The sequence below is a fragment of the Sphaerodactylus townsendi genome, linkage group LG14 (assembly GCF_021028975.2).
Source record: "Sphaerodactylus townsendi isolate TG3544 linkage group LG14, MPM_Stown_v2.3, whole genome shotgun sequence".
NCBI lineage: Eukaryota > Metazoa > Chordata > Lepidosauria > Squamata > Sphaerodactylidae > Sphaerodactylus > Sphaerodactylus townsendi.
In genome coordinates this window covers 33,614,683-33,631,443 of record NC_059438.1, presented here as the reverse complement: position 1 = coordinate 33,631,443, position 16,761 = coordinate 33,614,683, and the positions used below count along the sequence as shown (strand labels likewise).

At 45.5% G+C, this 16,761-nt stretch overlaps 1 protein-coding gene across 3 annotated transcripts in view; it reads left to right on the top strand.

Annotated features, from left to right (window-relative positions):
* The window catches only part of RRBP1 (ribosome binding protein 1), a 41,118-nt gene that overhangs the window by 4,642 nt on the left and 19,715 nt on the right, over positions 1-16,761 (top strand). For all 3 annotated transcript variants that reach the window (XM_048515483.1, XM_048515482.1, XM_048515484.1), the window contains exons 2-10: positions 3,251-3,949; positions 5,253-5,401; positions 7,255-7,377; positions 9,072-9,224; positions 11,156-11,274; positions 12,579-12,732; positions 14,842-14,980; positions 15,379-15,560; positions 15,727-15,764. In XM_048515483.1, coding sequence (XP_048371440.1) covers positions 3,271-3,949; positions 5,253-5,401; positions 7,255-7,377; positions 9,072-9,224; positions 11,156-11,274; positions 12,579-12,732; positions 14,842-14,980; positions 15,379-15,560; positions 15,727-15,764 — 1,736 coding nt within the window. In that variant the 5' untranslated portion in view covers positions 3,251-3,270. The remainder of the gene's footprint in view (positions 1-3,250; positions 3,950-5,252; positions 5,402-7,254; positions 7,378-9,071; positions 9,225-11,155; positions 11,275-12,578; positions 12,733-14,841; positions 14,981-15,378; positions 15,561-15,726; positions 15,765-16,761) is intronic.

Genomic DNA, 16,761 nt, shown 5'->3' with positions numbered 1-16,761 from the left:
GTGTGTATGTCTGTGTATAGTGCTGTCACGTCACAGCTGATTTATGGCAACGGGAAGGGGTTTTCAAGTGAGAAGCAGAGGTGGTTTGCCATTGCCTTCCTCCGCAGAGCCTTCCTTGGTGGCCTTCCATGTATTGACCCTGCTTAGCTTCTGAAATCTGTCGAGATCGGGCTATACCGCACTGCCTTTTTTCCCCTATGGTGGATTTACAGAATTATAAAACAATATAACAAAGACCAGTGTAGTATCTAAAGAAGCAGTGCAGTAAAACTGGAGACCTTGAGCTACTTGGCAAAAAGGCAGGAAAAATGTGTTAAATAAATAAAGGAAATGGGGGGTGTTGATTTACAGTTTTCATATTGTTTGGTGTTTTGAGTAACTGTGTGTAGCCTCATTCTTATGCCTTTTTTCCTTCTATATATCAATCTTTCACCAAGAACTTCAGAGTGAGCTCTTGAGGTTTCTTAGCCATATATAGACAATGACCACAATTCGAAGTCCTGCATAATTGCACCCCGAGGGTCTTTGTATTGGGGTTTCTCAACAAACAGGTCCCCCCAAAGACATGTGGCCATTTACTGGAGGACTTTGACCCCTTCTGTGTCAGAAGTCAAGAGCAAATCTCACATTCATGGCAGTATTTCTCTTATCAACACAAAGATATAGTTCCCTAATACACAAGCCTCAATATAAAGTGCACACTGCGTTTATTGTGCTAATGTGATTCCTAAAGATCCGCTTATCACTATACTTAATGGATACCACTATATACTATTGCCTAATTCTAACACATAACAAATACCTATTGTCAAACATACATCTCTTACTCATAATATACAATCAAATATCCAAGAACCATTAAGGAGGTGGAGGTTGGGGGTGTTAGCTCTTCCAGTTTTTATAGTCCAATTATTTTAGTTTCCTCTTCTTCTTGGACCATGAAAACGACTCAATTGTCCACAACAGAATAGTAGTTAGGCACAAGCCTTGGAGGTCATCCCCCGCAAAATAGCCTTCTCTTTTCTCTCTATCCGAGCATCAAAATGGGCTGCGCATTTTTCCACATTTTCCAAAAGAATCTCCTTCAGTAGAAGCTCAGGATAAAGTAGGCAGTCAGTCATTTGATAAAGATATCATAAGCAGTCAAAGTACCTTTCCCTCTTGACTTGAATCCGAGTTACTGGTAAACTTAAATGAGATGTGGGGCTGGCGGTTCAGGTGTGGGCTGTCCAGCGTGGTATAGTGGTTAAAGAGCAGTGGTCTCTAACCTGGAGAACCAGGTTTGAGTCCCCATTCTTCCACAGGAGTGGTGGAGTCTAATCTGGAGAACTGGGTTTGATTTCCCCGCTCCTCCACATGAGACCTGCTGGGTGACCTTGGGCCAGTCACAGTTCTCTCAGATCTCTCTCAGCCCTACCTACCTCACAAGGTGTCTGTTGTGGGCCGAGAAAGGGAATGTGATTGTAAGCCGCTTTGAAACTCCATAAGATAGAGAAAAGTGAGATATAAAAACCAACTCCTCCTTCAAGGGAAAGTCCTGAAAGTCTGATCATGGACAAGCCAACTTGAAGATTAGGGGAAGCTTCCTAGCCTGTGGGTTGAAGAAGACTTTGTAGATAATCCTTGGCTTACATTGTGTGAAGTGTATGTGGAAGTAGAAAGATATCTGCTACTAGTTTTAAACTCCAGAGTGACTCAAAGAGCAGCAGTGGCGTAGGAGGTTAAGAGCTCGTGTATCTAATCTGGAGGAACCGGGTTTGATTCCCAGCTCTGCCGCCTGAGCTGTGGAGGCTTATCTGGGGAATTCAGATTAGCCTGTGCACTCCCACACACGCCAGCTGGGTGACCTTGGGCTAGTCACAGCTTCTCGGAGCTCTCTCAGCCCCACCTACCGCACAGGGTGTTTGTTGTGAGGGGGGAAGGGCAAGGAGATTGTAAGCCCCTTTGAGTCTCCTGCAGGAGAGAAAGGGGGGATATAAATCCAAACTTTTCTTCTTCTTCTTCTTTCATTATATCAGCCACCTTTCAGGAACATCTTGCCAAAGGCAATGCTTGGGTACCAGAGAAGGCCCAGGGAACAAGCAGTTCACAGGTGACCATAGAGGGTGGATCAAGAATTTCTGAAGGGACTTCCAGGCCAATTTCTGAAGGGACTTCCAGGCCAAATGGTACATGCGGGCAACGTGGAGGTTGAGGTCCTTAGAGGAGGAATTGCCTAACCCAGTGGTGGCGAACCTTTGGCACTCCAGATGTTATAGACTACATTTCCCATCAGTCCCTGCCAGCATGGCCTGATGGGAAAAAGACCATCTGGAGTGCCAAAGGTTCGCCACCACGGGCCTAACCACAAGTAGTTCTAGTTGAGTGCTTTCAAGTGTGAGCTTGGAGGATCAGTAAAACACAGTTGTTCATAGACAAATGATGTTCAGATGCTGTTTCTAACTGTGCTGCAGATCTTAGAATCCAGTTTTAGCCCAAAAAGAGGCCCAGGTCATCTCTGGTCCTCTGGTACCTCTGGTGGGCAGTGAAAGTGGAGGATTGCTTCAACCCACCCCCCAATCCATTCAGTCTTATTGTCCAGCAGACTGTTTGAAGCCAGGCTAAAAGTTTAGTTCTGGGTTCGAGTGCTCCCTAAGACTGACCGAGAATCTCAACGAGGAAAAAAATTAGAATTGATGAGCTGTATCCGATACCTTATCAGACTGGGATCTCTTGTTCTTCCAAATTTTAAGCCATTAAACCAGTGGTTCTCAACCTGGGGGTCGGGACCCCTTTGGGGGCCGAACAACCCTTTCACAGGGGTCGCCTAAGGCTCTCTGCATCAGTGTTCTCCATCTGTAAAATGGATAAATGTTAGGGTTGGGGGTCACCACAACATGAGGAACTGTATTAAAGGGTCACGGCATTAGGAAAGTTGAGAACCACTGCATTAAACCGTTACCATCTGTACTCAACCAACAATACTATTTTTAGTTCAGGTAGAAGAGAAAAAAGAGGTAGGTATTTAAAAGCTAAAATGTTGACCAAGTTACTCCTCACAATATATATGCCCCGGTCTCAGCAATCTTCGTTTTTGAAGATCTCTTTGGAAATTATCATACGCTGCTGAAAACGTCGTTATCCTGTGAGGTGATTTCATTGGTGTGATTGACTCTTGTTTTGTAGACCGGGCTTCGCAGAAGCTAACATCTGTAGAAGCCAACGCTTGTCTGTTGTTCTTTTATCATGAACTTGCTCTGGTGTTTTGCAGGTTAAAACAGAAGAGGAAGAATGGATTTTTATGACCCTCAGATGCTGGGAGTGGTGGTCTTCGGAGGATTCATGCTGGTCTCGGCTATTGGAATATTCCTGGTGTCCACCTTTTCCATGAAAGAGACATCTTACGAAGAGGCCTTGGCGAAACAGCGCAAGGAGCTGGAGAAAGCCAGCCAGCAGAAGGTGGAGAAGAAGAAGAAAGAAAAACCCATTGAGAAAAAAGGAAAGGCCAAAAAGAAGGACGAGAAGCCGAATGGAAGATTACCTGAGCTGGATCAAGATGCATCTGCTTCTGTTGGTTCGAAGGATGTGAATACTGAACTCACTCCCGATGCTGAGCCGACAGTCTTTGAGTCTCCTGTTGTAGTGCTTTCAGCTCCTCCTGTGGAGAAAGAGAAGCCTGCCTTGTCCCCTGGAGACAAGAAAAAGAAAGAAAAGAAAGGAGCAAAAGTAGAGCAGGCTTCCAGCCTAGCAGTTTCTTCTCTGCCAGCTACTGTCTCTCAAGCTCCGGCTTCTAAAGTGATTCCCAAGGAGGAACCGGTTGTGGCTGTTCCACCAGTTGGGGTTCAACAGACCTCCCCGTTAACAAATTCAGAGTCCATCAAAAAGCCGGAAGTGCCTCAAAACCAAGAGGAACTGAAACAAGATGTAGCTTCAAAGAAGAAGTCTGTTGCCAAAAAGAAGAAAGAATCAAGTAAGTGTTTCTGCAAGCGCTACGTTGAAGGCTAGATTGCACATGTGTGCCTTTTATGGTTTGCTCATTCTCAAAGTTGGCATGCATGATTATGTTGTTCAAGATATCCCGAGGTCAAGTGATTCAATTCTCATCTCACCTTCTTGCTCCCTTTCCCTGGCGTTCAAAAGCCAACCTGAATACAGTCATCTTACGCTGTTCTCAGAATTCACCCAGACTGAAGCTCTGGTGAGCCTTTTATACCCAGAAGAGTGAAAAGTACAGTATAAGCAATAGGTATCAAACTCGTGGACCCCCAGATGTTATGGATTACAGTTCCCATCATCCCCTGCCAGCATGATGCTGGCAGGGGATGATGGGAACTGTAGTCCATAATAGCTGGAGGGCCGCGAGTTTGACACCTATGAGGCCCATTGCAGCTTCTATTTGAACATGTCAGCTATTGAACACAATCCATTCAAAGTTAAGCACGTTACTGGAGCAACTCTCCTGAGGATTTCACTGTTAAAGTGAGATCATAGTAGTGGGAGAAATTCAGCACTTGTGTAATTTCCTTGTTGCTATCGGTATCTTTAAAAATGCTAACCTTTAGTTGGTTCTTGTCCACGATTCACATTGCCTTTTCTTACATGGAAGTAATACCTGTTTAGGAAAATTGTTGTGAAGTGGTCTAAGTGCTGAAGTATTCAGAAATAATTCAGACAAGGACTGAGCCCCTTTTGAGATACAGCTGGGAGAATCGTGCCTGACATTGAATGCTTTGGAATGTAAAACTGACATGTGGCTAACATCCCCACTGAAAAAAAGATTAAAACAGTATAAATCTCACTCCTGATCTCTGCAGGATGCTATCTGTGCTGATGTTAAGGAGGAGAGAAAAGATGGTATAAATCTTTTGCCTTTTACTGAAGAAAGGGTCAAGGCAACATTATGGAAGGGGGAATTGAGTGTAGTCCAAAAGGAGTTCAGTGACTCAGGACAAGAAGCTGCCTCCGAGAATTCTTGCAGTGATCCCTTCTCAAAAGCTGAGGAACTACTGAGGTGTAAATCTCCTTGCATATTTTTCCCCTTGGGACTGAGCTTTGTAAAGCAGGTAGTGATTTTTTTAAAAGAGAAAGCTAAAAATTCAGCAAGGTGGTTTAGTGTTTCTGCAAGTTTAAGGTCTCTTCCGGTGGCTTGTCAGAAATGCTTGTACACCTAGATGAATAGTCTTGAAACCACATTTTTAAAAACATGGTGACAGATTGTTTATTTCTCTTTGGCTTATGCATTGTCCGCTTCTCCTTTCCCCTCTTCTCTGTAGTGACTGCCGATATTGACTGCGAGCTTTACCTTCCATTCAAGACTTTGGTCTCCACAATTAAAAACATGGTGTTTGGTGAAGGTGAGGCCCAGCAACTGATAGAGATTCTGTCGGAGAAGGCTGGAGGTCCTCAGGACATATGGCACATGGTATGTACATCTTTTGATATGAAAAGCCCTGATTTGGGTGTAGACCAGGGGTCTGCAACCTGCGGCTCTCCAGATGTTCATGGACTACAATTCCCAATTAGCCATGCTGGCAGGGGCTGATGGGGTTTGTAGTCCATGAACATCTGGAGAGCCGCAGGTTGCAGACCCCTGGTCTACACCCATTCTTCACTATCCCAAGTAAACATTTTACAGTTCTGTACAGCTTTTAGATGGTGGCATGAAGGAGAATGGCGTTATGATCAAGTCAGAGGTAGTCCTGAAACTCAACCACAGATTTTGGATTCTGTTAGGAAAGGCAGAGTGGCATCTTGTTCTCCAGAAGGTGTGCAAACTGTGTTTGAATTGTATGATTACAAACTGCAGCTGCTATGGTGGAAAGTTTCAGATGTGTAGCCGTGTTCATTTGTAGTGTTTGAGTCCTGTAGCACTTTGAGTCTCAACAGCATTTTCCAAGGTATAAGTATTTGTGAATCAAAGCTCTCTGCATCAGCTGGACAGTGGAATATGGCTCCATTCAAAGAATGTATTCTGCATGTTTGAATAGGCTAGGACACTTCTCCCCCAGATACGGTTTTCTATGTAAAAGGCATATTTTTAAAATGTTTGAATTTTCCGTTCTGTGACTCCTTCCACATGAAAGCTGAAGTGGTATAGCCCAGACTTAGGTGTATCAGTTCAGTGAGAACCACACCTGGTAGGCAGACAGTTCTGACCCTAGAGCAGGGGTCTGCAACCTGTGGCTCTCCGGATGTTCATGGACTACAATTCCCATCAGCATGCCAGCCACAGATTCAGGTTAAATGTCAGGAGAAAATACTACTGGAACACAGCCATACAACCCGGAAAACCCACAACATCCCAGTGTAATTGTTAGTTGCCTACAAGATGTTGGTGGAACACAGAGCAGGTCGCGTGCAGTAGGTTGATTCAAAATAGTCAGTTCTCAATAAAATAGTCAGTTCTCAAGCCTTTACTACACAGGAAGGATTCCAACTATCAAAGAGCATTTCCCACGAGCTCCAATCCAACAAGATGGACTCGGGTCTCCAGATGTTCATGGACTACAAATCCCAACAGCCCCTGCCAGCATTGGCCATGGTGGCAGGGGCTGATGGGAATTGTAGTCCATGAACATCTGGAGAGCCGCAGGTTGCAGATCCCTGGTCCAGAAGAATGCCATATCTGAAAAGTACAGTATAAGCAATAGGTGTCAAACTCGCTCCAGAATGAAATCTGGAGAATCTTGTAGAATTGATAGGAAATCATTCTCCTAATGAAGAATGGCAGCCTAAAGTCGCTTGAGTTCCAGAGCGAGGTGTGAAACCAGATTGAAAAGATGCAGCTAATCCACATTATCCACGAATGTCCTGAATTAGCTTGTACCATAAGCCCAAGACCATTGCCCAACATGGGTGTGTTTGAGAGTAGATAATTATTAGGGCCATGGTGATCCAGGGTCAGCTTCTTCAATAATGGTCTTGCTGCTTTCCCCTTTCAGATTTCTTGGTATTGTGCCCTCTCTTAGGCCCCTTCCGCACATGCAGAATAATGCCCTTTCAGTCCACTTTGCAGCTGTGCAGAATAGCAAAATCCAGTGGCAAATAATTTTGAAAGTGGATTGAAAGTGCGTTATTCTGCATGTGCGGAAGGGGCTTTAGCAAGGCAGTTTTCACCATCTCTACCCATCTGGATGTTCTTATGGCTGCTTTCATTAACCAGCTATGAATTGGACCCTCTGTTAACATGGACGATCACTTAGATGATCCTTTCACAAGAGAAGCTCTCAAGCACTGAACTTGTTCTTTTTCTGCCGCCGTTGGTTCTCATTACAGGCAACTCAGAAGAGCGACCCTGTTGCCGTTCTCAAGCGGCAGCTAGAAGAAAAAGAGAAGCAGCTTGTAATGGAGCAGGAAAACGCCACTGCTGCCAAAACGAAGTTGAGGGAACTTTCAAAGGTAAGTTTGAGATGTCTTTTTGAGTCCTGCCTCGAGAAAGCTTTGGGATATTTGGAGAGGGAAACGCCTGCTCAGTCCCAGTCCTTTCTTTTGCTGAATTGTGGTCTTGCAGTTGCATAAAATTTGGAGGATTTTAACTCTGCCCATGTGAGGCTGGGTCATTTTCTCAGCTGGGGAGCCAGGGAGATGGACAGTCGAATCCAGAGGGGAGGGACAGATCTGCAGAAGAAACAGTGGAAGGGCTGTGCTGATGCTTTTCCCCCTCCGCTGCGGAAGGGGCAGCCCTGCTAGTGCAGGGGGCAAATGCACCAGTGGCCGGCTGGCCCTCTGCTCCATGGCACTTAAACCCAGAAGTCCAGGACTCTGTAGAGCTGTGCTGGTGCCCTGAGCAGATGCCAGCATAGGGGGACACGACATGGCAGTCCTGGCGGTGGAGCCAACATTAGTCAGCTTCCGCCGGCATTCCAGTGCTGGAATGCCAGCCCCCGGGCTCTTTGAAGTGCATCGTAAGCTATTGTGGCCAATGGGGCGATTCGGACAGAGGGAGGGATTTCAAGTTTCCTTCCCTGCTGTGCCTCCCAAAAGCCCCTTTGGAGACGGCGTGCTGCTGCCTTTACCACACTGCCTCTGGCTACTGCAGCACAGTTCCATACACTGGATTGTGCTGTTGGGTTCAAATCCTTGCTCAGCGGTGAAGCTCAGTAGGTAACCTTGAGCCAATCCCACTCTCAGCCTAAACATTCCTGCTTGTCAATTCAATAAAGCAAACACCTTGAGCACCAGTGGATGACATGACAAGAGATGTCAGTTTCTTCACTTATAAAAAATGAGAGGAACACCAAAATTGTTGATTGTGAGCTGTGGTTATGTGGGAGGATGCAGCCAATGTCAGATTGGTCAAGGAAATTCTGCAAACTCAGTGGAAGGGAAGGTATCTGCCTCTACCCTGCCAAGAGCAGACTGGAGACCTCTGAAGAACCAATCATTCACCTTCCTTTTCCCATTATTGCAGCCTTTCATTCGGCCTACATGCCAGTAAGCTGCAACACTTTGGGAGGGCTGTGATGGGCAGTTGCCTTGTGCTAATCTGAGATCCCTGATTGACAGGGGATTCGAAAAAGAATTTGCTGTTGACCAGGGAGAGTGGCAGTTGGGTTTGACAGTTAGAGGTTGGCAGCTATAGTTTGTCTCAGAAAAAGGTGTTGGTAGGGTTGTTTATTCCTCCACCACAGAATGCAACATGCCTTAACATACGGGAACTTCTTTATTGTAGAATGCGCCACCTGGGTCCTACTACCTACCTAGCCCTCGTCCCTTGGTGATAGTAATTCAGTGAACTATAAGTGTACTTATGTCAAACTGCCATGTTCAGTAATGCACAAAATAATGGTTTTGACAAAGACAGTGTAAAAATGAGTGATAATTCTCATATTTGTTTGGGACTATGTTCTAATGTGGAAGTGTACAATTTTCTTGGACGATGCACCTCAACTGACCGTACTAACATCTTTTTCTGAGACAAAGTATAGAGTGGGAGAAGGAAAGTAGTGAAGGATTGAGAAGGATCCTGAGAGAGGGTAGGGGAACCCATAGTCCTTTCCTGAGAGAAATAGCTTCAAGGAAACAGGGGTGATCCCAGCAAGAGTTAAAGTAGGAAAACTAGAACACGTGTGTATATCTGTCTTTAACTGAAGGACGTTGCTGCCGAGAAGGCAAAGAACCTACTTGTTGAGAACAAGATGAAGGAACAGCTCTTGACCCATGAGCAGGAGATAACTGCTGTGCAGGCCCGCATGCAGGCGAGTTACCAGGATCATGTGACCGAGACCCAGCAGTTACAAGGAAAGGTAGGAGATGTTGCATAATAATTTATCCTCCTGCCTTAAATTGTGTTGAAGTCAAGGTATGGCGTCAGAGAGCTGCTTCATAAATGCATCTGTTGAGTCAAGTAAAATTGAGTTTTGTGTACTAAAAGCGAAGCAGTTTTGTATACAGTTCGACTGACTGGGTATAGCATAAAAAGAAAATATAACCGTTTTGTGATAAAATTATCTCTGGCAGAATATACCACATTTTGCAAGACATCTGATCTGTTCGATAACATATGCAAACATATAAACGTATGCTAAATATTTACCTTCTGAGACATAAAATGCATGATTCTTCTTGTGTGGATTTGTTGGCCTAGTGCACAGCGGAAGGACTAGGTGCCAACTCACCCTTGCTAGAACAGGAGGTAACTGCTTGCAGTATAAGAAAAAGAAACACTCAGACAGTAGATTTAGTTCCAACAGGAATACTTTATCTCTTGTTTCTCAAAGGAACAAAAATAACAATAACTATCCACTCTCTACTCTGACAACAATCTGAGCCCGAACCTGAAGGTGAAGGAGAGGTACTGAATTGGGTATGCAGTCTTCTTATATAGTTTTGTCCAGCAAATCATTAGCTAGATGAACTAATCATCCTGGCCTGTGACCTTTTCACTTCTGCTGACTGTTACATGCCAATCACTGCAGACCCAGACAGAGAGGCTCCGACCTTTACAATTCTGCTGACTGTTACATTCCAGTCATTCTAGACCAGCATATGACCACCTTGCAATTTTCAATATCCTGACAGATTCAGTGTTAGAGGGACCTCAACTCCAGCAGCTAGAAAGCAGGACAGAGTCAGTTATTGGGCACTGGGAAAGAAGAGCAGGCAGTTTCCCCCAAATGTGCTAGAAACAGTGCCTTTCCTATCCACCAACTCAAATGAGATTCCGTCAGATATGAGAGTCCGTGTTAAGAGAACATTGCAATGCTTGGGAGTCTCACACAGTGGCATGCTTCTTCCATAGCTCCAGGAGCAGTCTTTGTGTGCGCTAACAAGGTGTTAGCTACACTAGAGATAGCCCAGCTTTTCTAGCTCATATCCTAGCATCCCTAGCTTGTATCTTGTCAGATGCCATGCAGATAGGCTTTTAGACATGCAGATAGGCTTTTAGATTTATGGAGAAGTCGATTTATGGCTACCAATCTTGATTCTCTTTGATCTGAGATTGCAAATGCCTTAACAGTCCAGGTGCTCGGGAGCAAAAGCCGCAGAAGGCCATTGCTTTCACATCCTGCACGTGAGCTCCCAAAGGCACCTGGTGGGCCACTGCGAGTAGCAGAGAGCTGGACTAGATGGACTCTGATCTGATCCAGCTGGCTTGTTCTTATGTTCTTAGATGCTTATTTAAAAAATATATTCCTTTCCAAAAATATACCCACAGGGGACTCAGATTTCTTGGCTTCCAGTGTAGTGGTAAGACACATGATTGTGCCACTGGAGGGGTAGCGAGACAGCCCTTTGGGGCATCCCCTATAGAGAATTCAGAGGAAAGAAGAAGAGTTTGGATTTTTACCCCACCGTTCTCTCCTGTAAGGAGACTCAGTGTGGCTTACAAGCTCCTTTCCCTTCCTCTCCCCACAACAGACACCTTGTGAGGTAGGTGGGGCTGAGAGAGTTCCGAAAAACTGTGACTAGCCCAAGGTCACCCAGCAGGAATGTAGGAGTGCGGAAACACATCTGGTTCACCAGATAAGCCTCTGCCACTCAGGTGGAGGAGTGGGGAATCAAACCCGGTTCTCCAGATTAGAATCCACCTGCTCTTAACCACTATGCCACACTGGCTCTTCAGAGATATCTGTTGCCTTCAAGTGACATTCATGTAGCGTATTTAAAGTTGTCTGTTTTCTCTGTTGAACCCATAGTAACATAGTCAGTGGGTTTTTTTGTAACTGATTTTCAGATCCGGACACTTCAGGAACAACTGGAAAATGGCCCAAATACCCAGCTGGCTCGTTTGCAGCAAGAAAATTCCATCCTCAGAGATGCTTTGAACCAAGCCACAAGCCAGACAGAGAGCAAGTAAGATGGACAGAGGGAGACGGTTTAGATGTATCGGTACACCAAGATTGTGAAAACGACCATCATTTTCAGTCTAGGCTATATGTTGCTCTGGCGAGAAAATTGTTTGTCAGATGTTTGTAGAAACTTGCCACCAGCTCACCATCAGTTTCATGAGTATGGTCTTAGACCAGCAGGATAAATACAATACATAAAAATGGAAAGCACCTAGCCACGACATACAGTTGAAACAGTCATTAAATTAATTACAAAGTTTACAGTTCGCAGAAACAGCCACAATAAAATAAATATCAGCCTTTGTGATAAGATACCTGGACCAGACCACTTACTAGGGTTGCTACCTTTCAGGTGGGACCAGGAGATCTTCTGGAATTACAACTGATGTCCAGATGGACAGAGATCATTTCTCCCGGAGAAAGTGGCTGCTTCGGAGAGTGGACTTTACGGCACTATATACCCATGGTGGCGAACCTATGGCACTCCAGATGTTCATGGACTACAATTCTCATCAGCCCCTGCCAGCATGGCCAATTGGGGCTGATGGGAATTGTAGTCCATGAACATCTGGAGTGCCATAGGTTCACCACCACTGCTATATACCCTTGATCCCCCCGGGCTTTGCTCCCAAATCTCCAGGATTTTTTCAACCAGGAGCTAGACATCCTACCAGTGATGGTACAGAACTGGGAGGTGTCCAGTGGGCTCATTGTCTGGGACTGGGAAGCAGCCGAGCCCCGGCAGCATTTCCAGTGCCTCTGGGTTTGGCTTGGAACAGGCCGGCAGCTAATGGGTCTGGGACATGAGAAATGAAGTCTGAGGAAGACAGGAAGGTGATGGCAGTGTTTGTGTGGGCCTAGGCTAGAGATGGACTGGATCAGAGTGGGAAGGAGAGGTGAGAAGTGAGCCAGAGAGCACGGCCTGACGGGTGTAGAGAAAGCAGGAAGCAGAATTTGGTCATTTCCTGTAGGATTTTTTAAAAGATGACTTCTAGTATAGATATCATGGTGTACATAGTCCTCAAGTGACATGGTTCTTTTCGTTTGCTTATGATTATACCAAGCTCAGTGGTATGCCGTGAACTCGAGTGAATTGGATAAGGGGGTCTCTGAAAACCAAAGGCTGAGCAGCCCTATTGAACACCACTTTGCTGGGGGATTCTCTTGCCCAGAAAACCAACTCAGTTAAGGTCCAAGGAAACCAGGCACCGAAATATTTCCTCTGTTTCAACTATTGCATGGAGGCTGATTGTTTCAGGTAGATTTATCAGAATGGTGTTGATGCACGCCCTCTTTCCCGTGTTTCAGGCAAAACGCTGAACTGGCCAAACTGCGCCAAGAATGCAGCAAACTAAGTAAAGAGCTGACTGAAAATGGGGAGCTGCTACAGCAGGCGGAGGAACAGAAAAAGGCTCTGGAGATGAGAATCACTTCCTACGAAGGCCAAATCTTTCAGCTCCAGGTCAGTGATGCCGTCTCCGCCACCGACTCTGCTGTCGTTACTATTCCAGTCCACGTGAGGGCCTGAGACTGCACTTGGCAGTGGTCCAAAGGGTTGAAAGCGAGACTTCTGCTTCTAGTCTTGGCTCAAGATTGCGTTTGCTGCTTGAAACAGGTTGCCTGGGTCTGGTTCACATGTGTTTGTTCCCCCACTGACCTACTCTGTTGCTGTGGAATGCTTGGATGGGCAGGATCCCAATTTGCTTGTGACTGTAAACTTTTTTGTAAGAGCTGTTCTTTCTTGTATCGATTAGCATTTAGTTTTGCACAATTTACGTAAAGTGCGTACTGGTGCAAAAGTGTTAGTAAAGGGGCCCTTCTTACCAGTGCATTTCTGTCAGTGAGAGAACAGGTTGGCTGCCACCCAGAGGTGTATGGGGCGGGAAATGGCACCCAGGGGCAAAACCTCCTCCAGGCACACATGCCCACTGGTCATGGAGCCACGCCCCCTGCGAATCGTGGAGCCATGCCCCGCAGGTTGGTGAACTGCACGATAATGACATGGGTGGAGCCGAGGGAGCCCGAAGACAACAAGGCAGCAGGACTTCCTGCTGCCTCGTCCTCTTAGCGGCGGAAGGCATCTGGTCACGTGGGGGGCTGATTTTGCACCCTCCATGTGACCAGATTAGTTACCCCATGTCCCCAGACAGATACACCCCTGCTGCTACCACAGACATCTGAGAGATATGCTAAAAACCGACATTGTCCCAGAACAGCACCCTATAAATTCTTTTGAGTTGAATATTTTCAGACTATGGCCTGAAATATGTCCTTAGAATGTGTTTAAATGTTGCTTTTGCCTCAGATGCTTGCACATTGCAAAAATCCTAAAGTTGAAAATGCATCTCTGACTTGCTCCTCCTATTTAACTAAATACATCTGTTGGCAAACTGCACAGCTTAAGTAAATGACGCTCGATTTGCCACCATTCCATGGGTGCTCTGCTGCCGTAACGAGTTTTTCTCCAGTGTCCAATCCAGAGGACCGGCACTAAACACTTTTAATGGCTTTGTCTGTGCAAAACTGTTTAGCAGCAGAGTTCTCCAGGATTTGTTAAAGGGTGATTAACAACCTTCAATCTTGATTATACAAAAGTAAGGGGATGAATTTGGTTCTTTGAATTATTAACTAGCAAACCAGACAGAACACCTCTAGACACTTTTATCTTTTTTTGAGATAAAATATTATTTTGCTGAGCAAGCCAAAAAAAAATACAGGCATGAAAAAGTTAACTCAGCCGTTACTGTTAAGATAAATGTTAAAATTATCAAAGTTCTGAGCATTGCTTAATCATAGTATAGCAAATAATAGTTTTAAATGTGGTTTCCACTGGTTGTTTCACCAGTTGCTTTTAGGAATTTCCAAGTATATCAGGAGAGGTGGTCATACAGTTTTACAGATATACAGAATTTTATAGATTTACAGATGTTAGTCTTGGAATGGGTTGAGCTCCCTGTCCATAGATTAATCTGACTGAGTAGGCTTGTGCTAGACATTCACCTTAACTTACCTCAGATTTCCTGAGAATAAATGTGTGACTCCTCTGTATGTACTCTTGGATCCTTGGAAAAAGGATAAGAAACAAATGTGAGGGATATCAGTTGTTATCTGTCCTGCTAAATGTACAGCTGTTGGGAAACTGGCAAGTCATTGCTTCCCATAATGCACCTGTCTGGCAACTGGTGAGAGATCCGGCATGGTGTAGTGGTTAGAATGTCAAACTGGGATCTGGGAGCCTTGATTCGAATCCCCACTCTGCCATAGAATCTCACTGGGTGAACTTGGGTCAATCACAAGCTCGCAGCCTAACCTGATTCATAAGGTTGATGAGAGGATAAAACAGAGGAGAGAACGATGTCACCGGGCCCCTGTTGGGGAGAAGGGGGTTGGGGTATGAATTAAGTAAATAAACTAGATGTATGTCCAGCAAATCCTTTGGCAAGAGCAGCAAAGAACAGTGTGAGAGGATTGTTCAAGGCACTTGTGCCCTCTGGTGTAGCTACTTGGAACTAGTCTACAGTGATCCATCTGGCCTCCTGAGTTAATTCCCTCCCCCCCCCCCTTCATGTAGCTATCCCAGAAAGAACAGGAGTCTCCCCTTCAAAAGAGGTTGGAGGAGATCAGCGAGGAGCTCTGCAAGTCCCAGGTCAGCTGCAGAAGCTTGCAAGGAGAGCTGGACCAGATGAAAGAGCAGCAGTCAAATCTTTCAGGTAAGTCCTGACTGGGCACGCCTACCTTCAATCCACTTTCAATCCACTTGGCAGCTGTGCGGGATAGCAAAATCCACTTGCAAACAATTGTGAAAGTGGATTGAAAGTGCATTATTCTGCATGTGCGGAAGGGGCCTTAGGCTTTACCAGCATAGCCAATCTGTTCCATGCCGCGGTCACCTCCAGATTGGGCTGCAGTAAAACCAGGCAAAACTTCCGGAAGAAATGTTCTTCTGCTGCATTTTCACTACTTTAAACCAGACAGGCTGTATACTGTTGGAAGAACTTTACCTGCAAACACATACCCAGTTTTGCCTAGTTTAAGCGGCTGTTTCCTTACAATATGTCATGTATCTTCTTCAATCTGAATATGTTGCCCATTTCTCACTGTTTGCCAGAACTTCAGTCTCAATTGCTTAGCTCCAAAACGGAGCTGGAGAATAAACTGGAGGAGGTGAACTCTTTGGGGGCAAAATTGTCAGAAGCCGCCACCAAGAACTTGCAGTCTACGGAGAAGATTCAGGTGTTGGAAGCTCTTCTGGAGACAAGCAAAGCGAGAGAAGTGGAGAAAGACCAGGAGGTAAAGAACTTGCCACGGCCACATGGCCAAAACACTGTACCAATCAGGGTTCAGTGCAGTGTAACAGTCTGAAGTATTGTGTTGCTTGCTGTACTTTGGACACAAAGGATTGCTTTGAAGTCAAATAATGAAACTCCTTTCCCTCCCCTCCCCCTTTAATTTGCAGGTAGCAAGCCAAACAGAAAACAGCCTGCTGCAGTTGAGGTAAGATTGGTGAGTTTAAATATATCGGGTTGGGGACAGCGATAAACTGCTTCTACTCCTGATGCAAGGACATTGCCCTCGTTGTCATACCCTTTCCCACCAAAAGGTCTGAGGAGATTTGTGAATTAATCCGGCGTTTCTTCCTTGACCTTAATTTTAGTTCAGTGCTTAGTGGTGTAGTGGTTAAGAGCAGGTGGATTCTAAGCTGGAGAACCGGGTTTTATTCCCCACCCCTCCACCTGAGTGGCAGAGTCTTATCTGGTGAACTAAATGTGTTTCCGCACTCCTGCATTCCTGCTGGGTGACCTTGGGCTAGTCACAGTTCTTCGGAACTCTCTCAGCCCCACCTATCTCACAAGAAGAAGAAGAGTTTGGATTTATATCCCCCCTTTCTCTCCTGCAGGAGACTCAAAGGGGCTTACAATCTCCTTGCCCTTCCCCCCTCACAACAAACACTCTGTGAGGTAGGTGGGGCTGAGAGAGCTCCGAGAAGCTGTGACTAGCCCAAGGTCACCCAGCTGGCGTGTGTGGGAGTGTACAGGCTAATTTGAATTCCCCAGATAAGCCTCCACAGCTCAGGCAGCAGAGCTGGGAATCAAACCCTGTTCCTCTAGATTAGATACACGAGCTCTTAACCTCCTACGCCACTGCTGTTTTAGGGAGAGGAAGGGAAAGGAGCTTGTAAGCCACCTTGAGTCTCCTTACAGGAGAGAAAGGTGGGGTATAAATCCAAACTTGTCTCTTCTTCTTATAACCAAAGTCCCTGGGCAGTATACAGATAAAGTAAACAAACCAATAAATACTCTAAACTACATTACTGGATGTAGTTTAGATGGTCAAGATGAATACGTATCCATGTAAATGTGACCCAGTTTCCAACTTGGCCTCAAATCCACATTGGGGTACCCTGAGCAGAAAGGAACCTGCTGTCCTTCTACCTCCGCTCATTCCTAGACTAAAAAAGGAGGTTTGTGCGAGAAGCTGGTTTCATTGTTAG